Source organism: Leguminivora glycinivorella, chromosome 21, assembly GCF_023078275.1.
Source record: "Leguminivora glycinivorella isolate SPB_JAAS2020 chromosome 21, LegGlyc_1.1, whole genome shotgun sequence".
NCBI lineage: Eukaryota > Metazoa > Arthropoda > Insecta > Lepidoptera > Tortricidae > Leguminivora > Leguminivora glycinivorella.
Window position 1 is genome coordinate 4020691 of NC_062991.1, and position 17715 is coordinate 4038405.

The window sequence follows — 17715 nt, forward strand, 5'->3', positions numbered from 1 at the left end:
CCCGTACCAACCCACAAACTGATCGACCATAGCACGAAAATACCACAATTCTGATTCTTGGCAATGAAAAAGAAAGGAGTTGACAGATTAAGGATGGTTGTAAACTAATATTACGACTACAATAGGGTACGTGGGTAAAAACACAAACGATTGCGATAATATCATTATCGTAGCTAGGTATCTCTATCGCTCTTACGTATTGGCGTGACAGAGCCAGACTGCGTTTCGATTGGCGTCTTCAACGGTTGTCATTTCGGCTAGGTCGACAGGAAATGTTATGTTATGTGTTACGAAATTTTTTTACAACTCGACTCCATGGTTTTTTAGTTTTTATTGCAGGAACTTTGAGACGGCCTTTTAATCAATGGTGGTAGGTATAAAAATTATAGATCGAAATAAGGATTTGTTCACATTTTTTTGTTTTTCAATGTTGGTATATTGATACCTAAATGACATGTATTAAAAATTTTAGAATGACAATCAATAATTTTGAAAGCTGGTCGTTTATAATTGACTTAAAGTAAAATGGTACATACCATATTGCATCACTTAACATGCCACAGGAGTGTTTCGATCGTCCACATAAATGTACTCGACTGTTTCGTCCTTGGTTTTTGAAGTTCAATGATTTATTTAACACGGATAGATATAAAATTATTAAGGCCCACTTGCACCAACCACTTAACTCAGGGTTAGTGGGCTGTCATCTGTCAAATTCCATACACAATGGTGGGTTAACACTAGGGTTAACCCTTCATTTTCGTTGGTGCAAGTGACCTTTAGAGATTTTTCAAATTTGGTCTCATCCTTTAAATAGATTGTAAATGTTGACTTTTTTATGAAAATTTCCTTTATTTATGGGGAGCAAAGTGGACAAAACTCACGGTATTTCACAGAGTTTTTTTTTACATTTCATGCAAAACTACCACTTAAAATTTTTCAAGATACCTCAGTGGACTGGTTACTTAAATACATATATAATATATCATAAACAAAATTATGTTTCTAAAGAGAGTTTAACGAAAACAATTTTTTTATGGAATAGGAGGCAAACGAGCAGACAGGTCGCCTGATGGTAAGCGATCACTGCCGCCCATGGACACCCGAAACACCAGAGGTGTTGTAGGTGCGTTGCCGGCCTTTAAGATGGGTGTACGCTCTTTTCTTGAAGATTTGAAGGTCGTATCGGTCCGGAAATACTGACAACGTTTCAAAATTTTCAATGTCCCTAAATCGAAAACCATTTCGAGATATACGCTTGTAGATCACATAAATAAATTTTAGATTTTTTTTTCCGCATTTTTAGTATAAAAAATCTTAAAAATAGTTTAAAGGGGAAGTGACGTCAAATAGCTGATTTAGAGCTGCCACTATAACAAAAAAAATCTTCCAGTTGGGATGTCACTTGAGTTTGACAGTGACACTTATCACAGTTCGTAGCAAAGATATTAAAAATTTCATGGCTTAGTCTATGGTTCGTAGTCATTCACAATTGGTTGACAGTAACACTTGACAGTCAGACATAGTGACTGTTTAAGCTGACTGTTAAAACTTTTTTTTAGGAATGATTTTGTCGTTTTCTTAGGTGTATGAAACAACACATGTGACGTCATAAAGCTGTGTCTTGACGTTTGTAACTTACGCTCTTTCTGCTCGAAGTAGTAATAAGAAGGGAATTTCTCATTAAAAGAGCAGTTTTTGGAAAAATAAAAAAATACGTGTATCTTTTATTATTGAGTTCTTTCGAACCAAACAATAAAAAGTAGTACTCAAAAATATGAAATGTTGTCAATTCATTCCACAGTTTAGCTGTGCGGGGCAGAAAGTTCGTTTCTTAATTACATCAGGCGCCAGTTGATCTATTTCATACCGGACGCGCTCTCAATTAAATTACCTTAATTAAAATAGTAATTAATTTTTAAACTGACCGATCATACTGAGACAATACATTTAGAATTTTAGAGTAAAACTAATTATTCTAATTATCCTTATGACCTATTTTGTATCAGACATGATCTAAATTAAATTAGCTTAATTAAAATAGTAATATACCTTCGATCGCATACCGATCATTCTCAAACAATACATTTGAAGTAATTTCTAATAATCATTTTCCTCTAAGAACTATATTTGAATTAGTCGCCATACAAATAAGTAGGAAACTATTGAAATTAATATTGTCTAGACAAGAAATTACAAGTTTTGTATGTGATTCGATTTTTATAGGCTTTGTTGAAAGATTCTTGATTTATTTATTTAAGCTTTATTGCACATTCAAAAAAAGTACAAATGACGGACTTAATGCTAGGACGAATTCTCTACCAGTCAATAATGGGCTAAACCGATTTAATTTTATGGGGTTCTATGCGATGGGGATTTAGATTATAGATGGAATAATTCTGGAATTCCAATTGAGTTCAAAATGAAGAGAATTGTGTGCGATACAGTAAAGGTTAGCTTAATTTATATGGACTAGCTCTTCATATCCTAAAAGTTTCGGTTCCGGAAAAAAAACTTGTCCATGTTGTCAAAATGAGGCGAATGTTTTATCTGCAATGAAAATGTTGCAACAAACAATCATCATTCATTCTCTTGCCCTTATCCCAGTCACTTGGGGTCGGCGCAGCATGTCTTTCTCTTCCATACATCTCTGTCACTCGTCATCTCATCATTAACAATGCAAACTCATATAAAACAGGTAAAACTCAAGCCGAATCACCGTCAACAGTCAATAAAATCATTGGCCAAGTGCCGAAAACAACGATTATTAGATAAATGACAGATTTAGACAACCGACGACCATAAAAAAGAATAAAGTACTGATTTATAAAATAGTGTATGACATTTTTGCGGCGGGGTCGTGGCATAGTCATAAATATTTTATTGTGTTATTGTTTTAAAATGATGATATGATGAGTTTAAATAGAAATGTTAGTAGATTAGTAAGAAAAATATGGATATTTCAAACATTTGCAGTATTTAGTTTGTAATATTTTATAATACATGTCAATTTGCGATAAGTTGTTTTGCCAAACGTTTATTTGGGAAATGATAATTTGGGAATAATAGTTTGGGATGTGAAACTTTGGGATACATTGTTTAGATTAAAATAAATTGTGTAGATAACTCGTCTTACTCTTTAAAAAAAAATGGGGAGAAATACCTTAATGTTCAATGTGAAGAGACCCTTACTCCTAAACTTGGCCGTTTGGGAGCAATAGGCCGTGACTTGTTACCGTCGCGCCCTGAGAAGGCCAAACCTATCTAGCTGCTAACCGTATTAACAATTTAAAAAAAAAATCAATCCTTATCGGATTCGAACCCTGGACCATCCGCTTAGGAAATAGGGTCACTATTATCTATTCAATTTCAATATTCAATTAAAACTAAAGAAAAATTGACCAAGTTTAGCTCGGGTCTTCAGCTTAAGTGACTAACGTCATTGTCATTACCAATTCCACCACCCGGCTGTGCGTAAAAAAAAATCGTATGAATTACGTATAAATATACTTAAAACTATTTTCCATCAATACCCGGAGAGGAAAATTGGAACGACGATTGTAAAATATCGGCCTTTCCTCTTAAAATTTCTTCAAACAAAATACACTATCCTTTTTATGACACTGTATGACCAAAGAAACAAATATCTACCCATTTTTATCTCAGATTAATGTTTTATAACAATGATCTGATTATGCAAACAAGCGTGTAACATTATAATACCTAAAATCATAAAAATCTTAGCGCATGATTATGCTGATTATGCTAATACTTGCAGCTTTAATCCGATTTGAAGTAATCTGGCATAAACTTTATCAAGATTTAAATATTGGCTTGTTTGCGGTTTCAATCGACACTCCTTTTTTTAACCCCCGACGCAAAAACGACGGTTATAAGTTTGACGTGACTGTCTGTCTGTCTGTCTGTTTGTCTGTCTGTGTGTGTGTCTGTCTCTGGCATCGTAGCTCCCGAACGGATGAACCGATTTAGATTTAGTTTCTTTGTTTGAAAGCTGAGTTAGTCGGGAGTATTCTTAGCCATCATGTTTCATGAAAATCGGTCTATGTCGCGGTCGGGGGTTTTTTAAAAATTTTAATTTTGTGGTTAGGTTATTATATATTAGAAACTTGTACACTCCTTTTTTGAAGAACCCCATACTCTATGTAGTTCATCGGGAATACCTCGGCAGGGAACTCATTCCACAGCCGGAGCGTTCGCGGGAGGAAATTCTTATGAAACAGCATGGTGCGCGACCATTTAGGTTGCAATGTGTGGTATGTTGATTGAGCGCCCTGTCGATGGCGAGCGGTGCGATGATGAAAAGTGGCCGTGTAGTGTTAATGGTACTTATGAAAAAAACCGGCCAAGAGCGTGTCGGGCCACGCTCAGTGTAGGGTTCCGTAGTTTTCCGTATTTATCTCAAAAACTACTGAACCTATCAAGTTCAAAACAATTTTCCTAGAAAGTATTTATAAAGTTCTACTTTTGTAATTTTTTTCATATTTTTTAAACATATGGTTCAAAAGTTAGAGGGGGGGGGACGCACTTTTTTTCCTTTAGGAGCAATTATTTCCGAAAATATTAATATTATCAAAAAACGATCTTAGTAAACCCTTATTCATTTTTAAATACGTATCCAACAATATATCACACGTTGGGGTTGGAATGAAAAAAAATATCAGCCCCCACTTTACATGTAGGGGGGGGGGTACCCTAATAAAACATTTTTTTCCATTTTTTATTTTTGCACTTTGTTGGCGTGATTGATGTACATATTGGTACCAAATTTCAGTTTTCTAGTGCTAACGGTTACTGAGATTATCCGCGGACGGACGGACGGACAGACAGACATGGCGAAACTATAAGGGTTTTCCTAGTTGACTACGGAACCCTAAAAAAGGCTATTTTAATTACAAAAAATTCTGATATTCCTATATTTTATTCATCGCGAGTTCTATAGGTAAATATGCTATGCCTAGGTACTTATTAATAATCTAATATGAGATCTTTTTCTGATAATAATAATACCGATAAGATATTTTCAAGATCACATGAAGCAAAATTACTAGTATACGATCGTCAGTGGATAGATAAGAATGCAGTATGATCAAATAAATAAATAGTGCAAATTTTGTGAAATATTTTAAATATAAAGTGAATAAAATGGGGAAAAAGAGTATTTTTTCGCCGTTTGTTAAACAGGTAAGTTCAGTATAGTTTTTTTCATCACATCAGCTAGTAAAATGACTCCTTTTTATTCAAAAAGTGATCAGAAAAGTGTATTTTCTTCACAACAGCTAGCAGAGTGATCCATTTTTGATTTGTGTCCTCATGATGATTTGCAAAACTTACCTCTATATGTTTTAAATTTCAAAATTCAAAGCATTCATTTGAATTGACTATGGATTAGTTTGGTTTTGCGCAGCCCCTTACCAGAGGGGAATCCCATCTTAAAGACCGGCAACATATTTCTCACTCCTCTGGTGTTGTATACAGTGGTAATCGCACCCTTGTTTGTCGATCTGTCTCCTCGTTTATCCTTTATATCTTAACTATTATAAAAAAAACAACTATTTACCTACATACTATTTTCATGGTGCCGGGGATCAAAAAATATCGTTGGCAACTTATTGTGTTATACGTTTAGTCCTTTCAACATATTTAACTAAACGAAAATAAAATATGTTAGGTTTCACCGTAGCAAAGTAGTTTCTTAGGAAAACCAATAGATCGCCGCGATATTAAATAACTAGATGGTCAAACCACACCTCGGACACTGGCGATCAAATATATGAAAGAGGCGCGTTCCTAGCACATAGTCTAAGCTCGTGTAGGTGAACGCGTACCATGCTTGTATTAGTGAGATATGACAGGTCGACTGTTTGCGTTTTTGACAGGCGGTAACTGTGAGGTAACCGAGAGGGGGTGGGCGGCAATTTCAGCGGGGAGCGGGAGTGGCCATACTGTACGTTAGTACTCTTTATTATACTGTGGTTAAACACTTCAACATCAACTCAAGGTTTCGTCACTTTTACAAAGTACGATACTTATTTCAATTTCAAGTGTCATAACTTAACTACTAATCTATTTTATTGACTAGTTATTTGTTTTATGATAACTTGGTTTTGCCCGCGGATTCGCTGGCGTTAATTCGAAAACTGCGCAGTGCTCCATACAAACTTCCACCCACATTTTAGGGAAGTGGGGGGGTTAGCGACAAAAAGTAGCCTATGTCACTCTCCGTTTTTCAACTATCCACTTAAAATCACGTTAAAAAAAGACGTTACCTAATTGGTCGCTCCGTTTTTCCGTGAAAGACGGGCAAAAAATAGACACAAACTTTCCCATTTTATAATATTAGTATGCGGTAAGAGCGTGCGACTTTCGATCCGGAGGTCGCAGGTTCGAACCCCGGCTCGTACCAATGAGTTTTTCGGAATTTATGTGCGAAATGTCATTTGATATTTGCCAGTTGCTTTTCGGCGAAGGAAAACATCGTGAGGAAACCGGACTAATCCCAATAAGGCCTAGTTACCCTTCGGGTTGGAAGGTCAGATGGTAGTCGCTTTCGTAAAAATAGTGCCTACGCCAAATCTTGAGATTAGTTGTCAAAGCGGACCCCAGGCTCCCATGAGCCGTGGCAAATGCCGGGATAACGCAAGGAGGATGATGAGTATGGATAAAGATGTTTATTATTTATTTGCAGAGTTACGTGACTGCAGCGGTATGCTGCAATATCATAGGCCATGGATGCATGCTGGGGTTCCCAGGAGTATTGCTGCCACAGCTTCATCAACCAGACTCGCCTATTATACTGAGTAAAGAAATGGAATCTTGGATAGGTGAGTGACTTTACTGATTGAAACTTATGACAAAAAACCGCCAAAGAGCGTGCCGGGCCATGCTCAGTGTACCCTACACTCCGCAGTTTTCCGTATTTTTCTCAAAAACTACTGAACCTATCAAGTTCAAAACAATTTTCCTAGAAAGTCTTTATAAAGTTCTACTTTTGTGATTTTTTTCATAGTTTTTAAACATATGGTTCAAAAGTTAGAGGGGGGGACGGGATACTTTTTTTCCTTTAGGAGCGATTATTTCCAAAAATATTTTTATTATCAAAAAACGATTGATTAAACCCTTATTTATTTTAAATACCTATCCAACAATATATCACACGTTAGGGTTCAAATGAAAAAAAAAAACACTCCCACTTTACGTGTAGGGGGGGGGACCCTAACAAAACATTTTTTTTCCACTTTTTATTTTACTACTTTGTCGGTGTGATTGATATTACACATTGGTACCAAATTTCAACTTTCTAGTGCTAACGGTCACTGAGATTATCCGCGGACGGACGGACGGACAGACAGACATGGCGAAACTATAAGGGTTCCTAGTTAGGGTTCCGAAGTTAACTTCGGAACCCTAAAAACGGCTGCAACATCTGGGATTCCCAAGGGTTCTGATGCCACAGATGTATCAGTCTAACGATTATACTGAGTAAATGGAGTCCTGCATAAATATACAAACGTGTTAACACTTGTGCATGACAGAAACTTAAATCGGGGGCAGTGTGTTGCAACATCATTGGTCATGGCTGAATGCGGCACTGCTCTTCAACATATCAGGATACGGTTGCGCGAAAATGTATATTATACAAATTAGGAGCAATTTATAATTTTTCACAGGTGAGCATTTCTTTTTTTTGCCACTTTTATGAAATGTGATATTTTTGAAAAAAAAAATGCTGTTTCTACTGAATCACTAGCTTTTTAAATCCTAGTAGTCAAAAAAATTGTCCCATACCATTTTTTCTTATTTTGTTACCATTTTCGGTACATGTTGTGTGGGGTAACAAAAGAGGAAAGTAACAAGAATGTATGGAAATCCAGGGACAGTTTTTGTCTCCCTGTGAGATCGAAAGTACTCGTGATTCTGAGTATAATTGACCTAAAATTCCCTAAAAAAATCAAAATAAAGAAATGGCAAAAAAATAAGAAATGCTCAGGTACGGTATGACAGACACACAGTCGGACTTATTCATACCATAAATAAATGTAGTTATATTAATACGGTGGCTGAAAATATGTGCATTGTGCAAGATCCTGAACAAACTCAGGCGAAAGATAAGACTGACTTTGTAGTCACAATGTTAGACAGAGATACTATAAACAAAACAGTATAAACATATTATTATAATAATAATATCACGATATTCACGATGAAGTTTCAAACTTTAGCACTCGCTAACATGGTGCATCAAATGAGGAGATTCTGTGTATGGTTCCTATATAATTCTATTTTAATCTTGAACTTAATCTATTCCAGCATCTGTCTTGGCGATATCCATGTTCTTCAGTAACTTCCTGACTCCTCCAATCATGGGTCGTCTGGGACGGAAAGCAGCACATTACGCCGTCACATTGCCTGTCATGGTCGGATGGATCGTTATGATATTGGCTACCAGCTCTGAGGTAAAATTGTAGTACCTTTTTTACACCATTTAAGATCCAGGAATTCTACGCAATACTTGGCAATACGCAACAACTCTTGAAATTGTATGTTTCCCTCTTTTCTCTGAAGACGACGAGAGCCCAAGTTTTGTGGCAAAACACGGTATACTTATATTTACTACCGATTAAAGATTAAGGTTTTTTACCATATAACGTTTTAAAAGAGGACCCTAGGCTCCCATGAGCCGTGGCAAAATGCCGGGCCATAACATTATCTTTGTCCAATCTCTCGCAGAGAAAACTAATACCTAATATTAATTCTTGTGATTTCCTATTTTCTAATTCCAGGCACTCCTCATTGGCCGAATACTCCACGGCATGTCAATGGGCATGATGCTGCCTCTCCGCTCCGTTCTTATCGGCGAGTACACCAGCCCCCACAACCGCGGCGGCTTCCTCACCACCATCGCCCTCGCCCAGTGCTTCGGCATTCTCTTCGTCCACCTCGTCGGCTCCATCCTCAGCTTCCAACTAACAGCTCTCATCTCTCTATTCTTCTCCTTCATCAGTATTCTCATGACTATCTACTCCCCTGAATCACCAAGCTGGCTTGCAACACAAGGACAATATGACAAGTGCAGAAAAGTCTTTATATGGCTGAGGGGAGAAGAAGAAATACCAGAATTGGATAAAATGATTGAAGCTAGTAAACAGATGGATGAACAACCAAAGCAAGGATTAAAAGAGATTGTATCAATAGCAAAGAAGAAAGAGGTCTACAAACCTATAATACTCATGATTGCCTTATATATAATGTTGAACTTCACAGGAGGCACAATGTTCGCTGCTTATTCGACAAGAATTTTGCATTTGCTCATGGGTCCGGATATTAATGCTCATGTCTGGATGGTAGCGTTAGATACTCAGAGATTATTCTTCAATATAGGCGCAGTTTACGTTATAAATAAGACTGGCAGAAGGACTATGCTGTTCGCTACAGGAGCGCTCTGTGCTGGGAGCCATCTTGCTCAAGCAGCTTATATCTTTGCAAAAACTAATGACTTCCTACCATTTGATTCCATATGGATCCCTGGAATTTTAGTAAACTTGCAAGTTTTATCTGTTGCTGTAGGAATGGTTCCATTACCAAGCGTGATAGCTGGTGAAGTTTTTCCTTTACAATACAGAAGCCTCGCTGGAAGTACAAGTTTAATAGCAATTTCTATAGCAACATTTTTAGCTCTTAAAACCTTTCCTGGTCTGGTATCTTCTGTAGGTTTAGAAGGGACATATGTACTGTATGCAGGAATAATTACGTCAGCTTTGGTAGTGGCGTGGTTTTTACTGCCAGAAACGAAAGGTAAGACGCTGCAGCAGATTGAAGAACATTTTAGAGGAGAATGTGATACTGAAAATGATAAAGAAGTGGAAAAACTAAATGGATCTGAGAAGAAAAATGTGTTACCTTGAATACTAAAACAAGAAAGAGATTCATGAAATGAGAATTCTTTAGCAGGTTCGAAGTACCAAAAGGCGTCGTCTTTATTAAGTATATAAGTATTGAAAATACTCAAATTCGGGATTTCAATTAAATATCTGATGTCAAAAGACGTTTAGTGAGACTATTGTGATAAAATCCCACCATTTTCTACTAAGTAATTACCGTTAAAATATAAATATGTTATCAAGTGTTATTTTTCTTTCTTTCAACCTTCATCAGTTTGTATGTATGTACCTACGTGCGTATTATTCGTGAATTCTTTAATTTTCACTAGGATTTTAATCTCAATAATTAAAAAAAAGAAATTATTTGTTTTAATTTTAGTATTTTGTGGCAATCCTTTTCACTCAGTTTCAAATCATAATTAAATAGCGCATCTACCTTGTTTTTGATGTTTTAAAATATGTTAGGTGCTTGATATTATCAAGATTCGATTTTCGCAATCGGGGATTCGCAAGATCCCCTTTCGAAATTACATTCCGGAGCATTTCTGTGATTCGAAATTACCCCATATCACGTATCATCTCATGGTAGCCGTACTGATGTGGGGAGACCCGTATGGTCGCGTTCTAACCCGTCATTAATTGACCAGATTAGCCCAACCAAGTCGATATTTATTGATTGTCGTCGTGTGTGGCAACCGGAGATTATTATGTCATTAGTTGTCCAATTCTTACATTTACCGTTACAGTTATGTCATTAGGATCAGTCGAATATCGTCTGAGGATAAGCGCGGATGGATATTTTAACTTCTTTTTATTTTGTCAGAGTGGATAAGTGAAACGAAGCAGAAATGAAGACAATTTCACCGTTTTTAAGACAAGTAAGTTGGTGTTATTTTAAGTGTGTACAAGGGATGGTAGCCTAGCGGTAAGTACGTGCGACTTTCGTTCCGGAGGTCGCGGGTTCGAACCCCGGCTCACACCAATGAGTTTTCCGGAATTTATGTGCGAAATGTCATTTGATATTTGCCAGTCGCTTTTCGGTGAAGGAAAACATCGTGAGGAAACCGGACTAATTCCAACAAGGTCTAGTTTACCCTTCGGATTGGAAGGTCGGATGGCAGTCGCTTTCGTAAAAACTAGTGCCTACGCCAAATCTTGGGATTAGCTTTCAAAGCGGACCCCAGGCTCCCATGAGCCGTGGCAAATGCCGGGATAACGCAAGGAGGATTATGACTCATAAAAACTGCAGCGTGCGTAGACAAAAATATTACAGTCGTTATTTTGAATTTTATTAAATAGATTTTCATCTTCTTCTTTACATCCTACTTTACAAATTATATTTCCATTTACTCCGGTCTTGGGCAGTTAGGGTAACCTCTCCCACCTCATCCCTAACACCTTGAACTCTTTAAATAGGTTTTTATGGGTCAACAAAGTACCTAACCATTTAGGGCCCCTCCACATCTAGCGTCTCGCGAGCGTAGCGTAGCGTCGCGTTGGCCAAATGTAGGCCGGCGGAACGTCGACGCGGCGTCTTTTTCCATACAGTTGGCCCGACGCTACGCTGGCGAGACGCTAGATGTGGGGCGGCTTAGGATGATAGGTCAAGTAGATAGGTACCTTGATTTTAATAACCTAATAAATAAATATTATAGGACATTCTTACACATATTGACTGAGTCCCACGGTAAGCTCAAGATGGCTTGTGTTGTGGGTACTCAGGTAACGATATATTTAATATACAAATACTTATACACCGTGTTTCCGGTAACACTCAAAACCTCAGACACCCCAACTGATTTTTATTTTTTTAAACTCATCTAGAGTATTCTCTTTTAATCTGATGGTTACTTTTTTTTTAATTGAATTTTTAATTTTTTGTACAGCTCTACTTGACTTTTAGCTCTACACTCAATAAAATAATTGCTAACTTCGACCATAAACCATAAAACTATTTATTTGTGTACGTTACTGCAACGACATAAGGTTTACCAATAGACAGCTAAGATGTCATTGTAAAACACTTTAAAGCTTTGTCACAGTAAACTTCAAATTGGGCAGGTAAGCAAATTTAAACCCAATATTCAAAATGACAAGGTTGTAATTAGGTACGAGTTCAATTTGTTATGACTTATGATAAACATTAAGTTTAAACTGACAAACAACGTCAAACTCGTAGCGGAAAAAATAATCGTTCAAGTAACCAGCCAGTATTAATACCCCTAAATACTGAAAAAGGTAAACAACCTCTAGCAATTCGATATACACAATGTTGTCTTACGAGTACAATAGAATAGGCACTTAAAAATAACTAATGATACAAATTTAAATAAAAATATTACCCCCATCAAGATATAGCTCAATCGATTCTACTCTCGATTCTGAACAAACTGTTTTCAGGTTTTTAGTGTTAAGTGAAATACGGTGTATACATAGAAAACATCCATGACTCAGGAACAAATATCTGTGCTCATCACACAAATAAATGCTCTTAGCGGGATTCGAACCCGGGACCGCGGCGTAGCAGGCAGGGTCATTACGCGCTAGGCCAGACCGGTCGTCAAATAACCTACCTGTACTGAATTAAACCAAAGATATATATAACTCCGTATAGACAGATAAAGTTTAATAAAAAAACGTACCTCAGTACCATACAGAAAAAGGTACGGTGGCCTAGATGGCATTACACCTTTGGGGTACGCTCAGCTAGATGGCGCTAATATTAATATTTGACATTTTAAAACATATCAAGCTAAGAATATGGCCCAAATTGTCAAAACTAAGGTTCAAAAGTTTTAAGCCTGTGTCAAGAGATGGCAGTTTATGCACTGTGATTACACATTTTACTTCGACAGTAATTTTCTATAATAGATCAAGAGCCCAGGCCCGCCAGACCTTCCTCAAATTCTCAAGGATGAAACTTTGGGACAATGTAGAGTTCACATCGGCGTTTAATGTGTGCATATTTTCTAGTTCGGCCCATCGGCCAATTTTTTGCTATCAAGTGATGAAGGTGAAAAAAAAAAAGTGCTTACTTTCCTTAAATTCTCAAGGCTGATTTTTATATATGTGTTAGAGCACGTTGTTAGAAATTGGTTATCATCAATGCCAGACCGTTTCCGCCGGCCATAACTTTTGCCAGACGCGACAAAGTTGGCAAAAAACGACTCTAACTTACCTCATTTTCTCAAGCCTGATTTTGATATATGATACGCAGGGACCTGTAACTAGACCGTTTGTAAGCAGCCAGACCAATCGGATGGACCCAACCATCCGCCAGACCGACTTAAAGTTTCGATATGAGCATTAGTAGAATTGAAATATTCTGGGTCTATCAAAAGCTAAAAACTTGAATTTTCTACATTAAGCTACGTGTATATTGTATACTTGACGTAATAAGCGACTTTCAAAAATTTTACTTCTAAGGAAATAAAAAAATGAAAGTTTATATGTGGTGCAAGATTAATTTTAAGCTATGAATTTTATTTACACTGCGTAAATACATGTGTATTTTATTATAAATATAACTTTTACCAGACGCGACAAAGTTGGCAAAAAACGATTCTAACTTACCTCATTTTCTCAAGCCTGATTTTGATATATGATACGCAGGGACCTGTAACTAGACCATTTGTAAGCAGCCAGACCAATCGGATGGACCCAACCATCCGCCAGACCGACTTAAAGTTTCGATATGAGCATTAGTAGAATTGAAATATTCCGGGTCTATAAAAGCTAAAAACTTGAATAACGAATTGAATTTTATATTATAAATAACGTAAACAAGGAAAAAACAAATTGGTACAATGCATTATAAATTAAATATTCAATTCAAAGAAGTAAACAATCAATGTTACAACGGTATATAACTAAACGAATTTCCTTTCTCCTACAAAACATGGTAACATACCTAAGTGACGAACTTTAGAATTACAAGTTTAGGAAGTTTAAACATTTGTACTCAATACGAACATCATCAACCCCGTTATAACCCATGTCGGAGATGCTGAATTTTCAGACACGAATAAATTTTTGGCATTCTTCAAATACATGTATGCCGTTATAAAAAGTTTAGAATACTTTACGTGTGTACACAACATATACACTTATACTTTCCACCTCATTTTAACTGAACTTATGTAAATGCTTAAATAACTTTTGTAGTATGCGAGGGATTTGACATTATATGCAACATACACATAGTGCCTTTATACATAGTGTGAGGTCCCTCGCCCACAAATTAAAAAGGATCGATCTTAAAACTAATTTTAAACCACCTTGTTCGACGACCGAAAAAAAGTTTAATTTACTTTTCTTCTTTAAATTTATAATAAAATACACATGTACTTACGCAGTGTAAATAAAATTCATAGCTTAAAATTAATCTTGCACCACATATAAACTTTCATTTTTTTATTTCCTTAGAAGTAAAATTTTTGAAAGTCGCTTATTACGTCAAGTATACAATATACACGTAGCTTAATGTAGAAAATTCAAGTTTTTAGCTTTTATAGACCCGGAATATTTCAATTCTACTAATGCTCATATCGAAACTTTAAGTCGGTCTGGCGGATGGTTGGGTCCATCCGATTGGTCTGGCTGCTTACAAATGGTCTAGTTACAGGTCCCTGCGTATCATATATCAAAATCAGGCTTGAGAAAATGAGGTAAGTTAGAGTCGTTTTTTGCCAACTTTGTCGCGTCTGGTAAAAGTTATATTTATAATAAAATACACATGTACTTACGCAGTGTAAATAAAATTCATAGCTTAAAATTAATCTTGCACCACATATAAACTTTAATTTTTTTATTTCCTTAGAAGTAAAATTTTTGAAAGTCGCTTATTACGTCAAGTATACAATATACACGTAGCTTAATGTAGAAAATTCAAGTTTTTAGCTTTTATAGACCCAGAATATTTCAATTCTACTAATGCTCATATCGAAACTTTAAGTCGGTCTGGCGGATGGTTGGGTCCATCCGATTGGTCTGGCTGCTTACAAACGGTCTGGTTACAGGTCCCTGCGTATCATATACCAAAATCAGGCTTGAGAAAATGAGGTAAGCTAGAGTCATTTTTTGCCAACTTTGTCGCGTCTGGTAAAAGTTATATTTATAATAAAATACACATGTACTTACGCAGTGTAAATAAAATTCATAGCTTAAAATTAATCTTGCACCACATATAAACTTTCATTTTTTTATTTCCTTAGAAGTAAAATTTTTGAAAGTCGCTTATAACGTCAAGTATACAATATACACGTAGCTTAATGTAGAAAATTCAAGTTTTTAGCTTTTATAGACCCGGAATATTTCAATTCTACTAATGCTCATATCGAAACTTTAAGTCGGTCTGGCGGATGGTTGGGTCCATCCGATTGGTCTGGCTGCTTACAAACGGTCTAGTTATAGGTCCCTGCGTATCATATATCTAAATCAGGCTTGAGAAAATGAGGTAAGTTAGAGTCGTTTTTTGCCAACTTTGTCGCGTCTGGCAAAAGTTATGGCCGGCGGAAACGGTCTGGCATTGATGATAACCAATTTCTAACAACGTGCTCTAACACATATATAAAAATCAGCCTTGAGAATTTAAGGAAAGTAAGCACTTTTTTTTTTCACCTTCATCACTTGATAGCAAAAAATTGGCCGATGGGCCGAACTAGAAAATATGCACACATTAACCGCCGATATGAACTCTACATTGTCCCAAAGTTTCATCCTTGAGAATTTGAGGAAGGTCTGGCGGGCCTGGGCTCTGGGTCTATAATACCCGATCCTCTTTGATTAAACTTTGAACGTGTAGACGTACTGTGCTAATTTAATTTTAATTTTACTACCTACGTGATATCTAACAATTTAATTAAATCATAATTTATCACTAATTGCTATATTTAATACTAGCTTTTACCCGCGGCTTCGCCCGCGTAATAAAAGTATTCTTATTGAAACGTTTACAAAAAATAAGATTTTCATTTGGATCCGTAGGTTTCTTTGTAAAATACATCATCATCATTCCCTTGCCCTTTTCCCATTATTTGGGGTCGGCGCAGCAGATCATCTTGTTCCATTTCTCTCTATCAACCGTCATTTCCATACTAATACCTTTCACTCTCATATCATTGTTCACACATTCCATCCATATTTTCTTAGGCCTTCCACTACCATTGTATCCATCCACTTTCATATTTACCACTCGTTTTATAACATTGCTTTCATCCCTCCGCATTACATGCCCATACCATGCTAACCTACTTCCTCTCAATTTCTCTGTCACTGGTGCTACTTTCAGGCTTCCTTTTATATACTCATTCCGAATCCTATCTAGTCTTGTCACACCACACATCCAAATAAATCTGTCCGCGATTATTTCGATTAAGGTAAAGCGGGGCAATTCTCGACTGGGGGGCCTTTGTAACTGATCTATTTGCTGTACGGTCTGGTTTTGGCTGACTGTACCTTACACATATTACTATTGTTTTAAATAAATTCTTGCAATAATTGTAGAATTTTTACACAGCGACCACAGCGTAGGTAGTAGGTACGAATATTGTATTTTACATATATAAATATTTATACTGGGGAAACTTCATACAACCCACATAGCCAGTATCTCGACGCTATGGTCGGTAGGGTAAAAAGTACTTCCTTGCATTATCGCTTAAAATTTTTTCCATTTTGCTTATACTTATGGCAAACGTAAACATATATAACAAAAAATAAAACCGCCTTCAAAAAAAGCGTGTTACAAAACACGGAGAAACTAAAAAGCCGAAAATAATAAACCATCGAATTCAGATTTCTTATCGGATTGCAATAATCTAAACATCCAAATTATAAACAAATCAATTATTTTTGTAGTCGGTACCAGACCTGTTCGTCGCCTTGCTATTTCCTGTTTGCCCCACCCAACCATACGCAGGCTGGCCCCGACTCCAAAAAGAATTGATTTGTTTATAATTTGGATGTTTAGATTATTGCAATCCGATAAGAAATCTGAATTCGATGGTTTATTATTTTTGGCTTTTTAGTTTCTCCGTGTTTTGTAACACGCTTTTTTTGAAGGCGGTTTTATTTTTTGTTAAAAAGTTAATTTATTTGTTGATTTTTAGTGGTTCCTAGTGATATTATATGTATCAGTCCGAATATGTGTACAGTAGTGAAAGAATTATCCTTTAACTCCTAACCGTTGAGGAGTTGACCTTCCATCATCAGCTCAGCCACATAAAATTATTACCATCAGGCGTAAATACTGGTGTACTTTTGAAAAATACACTAAGAACATTACATGTGCCTATAACATTTGAAGAGTTCCCTCGATTTCTCCAAGATCCCATCATCAGACCCCGACTTGGTGCCAATGGGACCATCTCGGGGTTATACCTGTTCGATCAAAAAAAAAAATTTGAAAATCGGTCCACGATCCTCGGAGATATCGAGTAACATACATACAAAAAAAAAAAAAAACATTCAGTCGAATTGAGAACCTCCTCCTTTTTTGAAGGCGGTTAAAAAGGCAAGCAAAACAACGATCTTCTTACAGCACATTGAATGTAATATGCAGGATACTCGCCGATGCCTACTTACTAATCCCTTCCCACTGAGCCACCTGCATTTTACACTGCCTAGATATCGATTGCCGACCGATTATTCCGACCCCAATCCCTATTCTTATCCCCGTCCCTATCTCTATCTTTGTCCCCGTCCCCGTCCCGTCCCTGTCGCCGTCCCTCCCCTATCCCTATCCCCGCCCCCGTCCCATATTTTTATCCCTATCCCTATCCCTATCCCTGTCCCTGTCCCTGTCCCTGTCCCTGTC

General features: G+C 36.7%; 2 protein-coding genes across 2 annotated transcripts in view; both read left to right on the forward strand.

The window, feature by feature from the left end:
- The first annotated feature begins 5084 nt into the window (after nt 1-5084).
- LOC125237466 (sugar transporter ERD6-like 1) lies at nt 5085-10147 on the forward strand. Its single transcript, XM_048144568.1, has 4 exons — nt 5085-5202; nt 6707-6842; nt 8329-8474; nt 8802-10147. The coding sequence occupies exons 1-4, from the start codon at nt 5164-5166 to the stop codon at nt 9921-9923; spliced, it is 1443 nt and encodes a 480-aa protein (XP_048000525.1). The 5' UTR covers nt 5085-5163; the 3' UTR covers nt 9924-10147.
- Nucleotides 10148-10691: 544 nt separating this feature from the next.
- The window catches only part of LOC125237382 (facilitated trehalose transporter Tret1-like), a 59580-nt gene continuing 52556 nt past the window's right edge, over nt 10692-17715 (forward strand). Inside the window, exon 1 of the mRNA XM_048144398.1 lies at nt 10692-10777. Coding sequence (XP_048000355.1) covers nt 10748-10777 — 30 coding nt within the window. The 5' untranslated portion in view covers nt 10692-10747. The remainder of the gene's footprint in view (nt 10778-17715) is intronic.

Excerpts from the sequence above, each read along its gene's own strand:
- LOC125237466 (XM_048144568.1), top strand. The coding sequence starts at position 5,164 with ATGGGGAAAAAGAGTATTTTTTCGCCGTTTGTTAAACAG. Across the intron at positions 5,203-6,706 it reads TTTCGCCGTTTGTTAAACAG|AGTTACGTGACTGCAGCGGT; the intron begins GTAAGTTCAGTA and ends ATTTATTTGCAG. Across the intron at positions 8,475-8,801 it reads TATTGGCTACCAGCTCTGAG|GCACTCCTCATTGGCCGAAT; the intron begins GTAAAATTGTAG and ends TTCTAATTCCAG.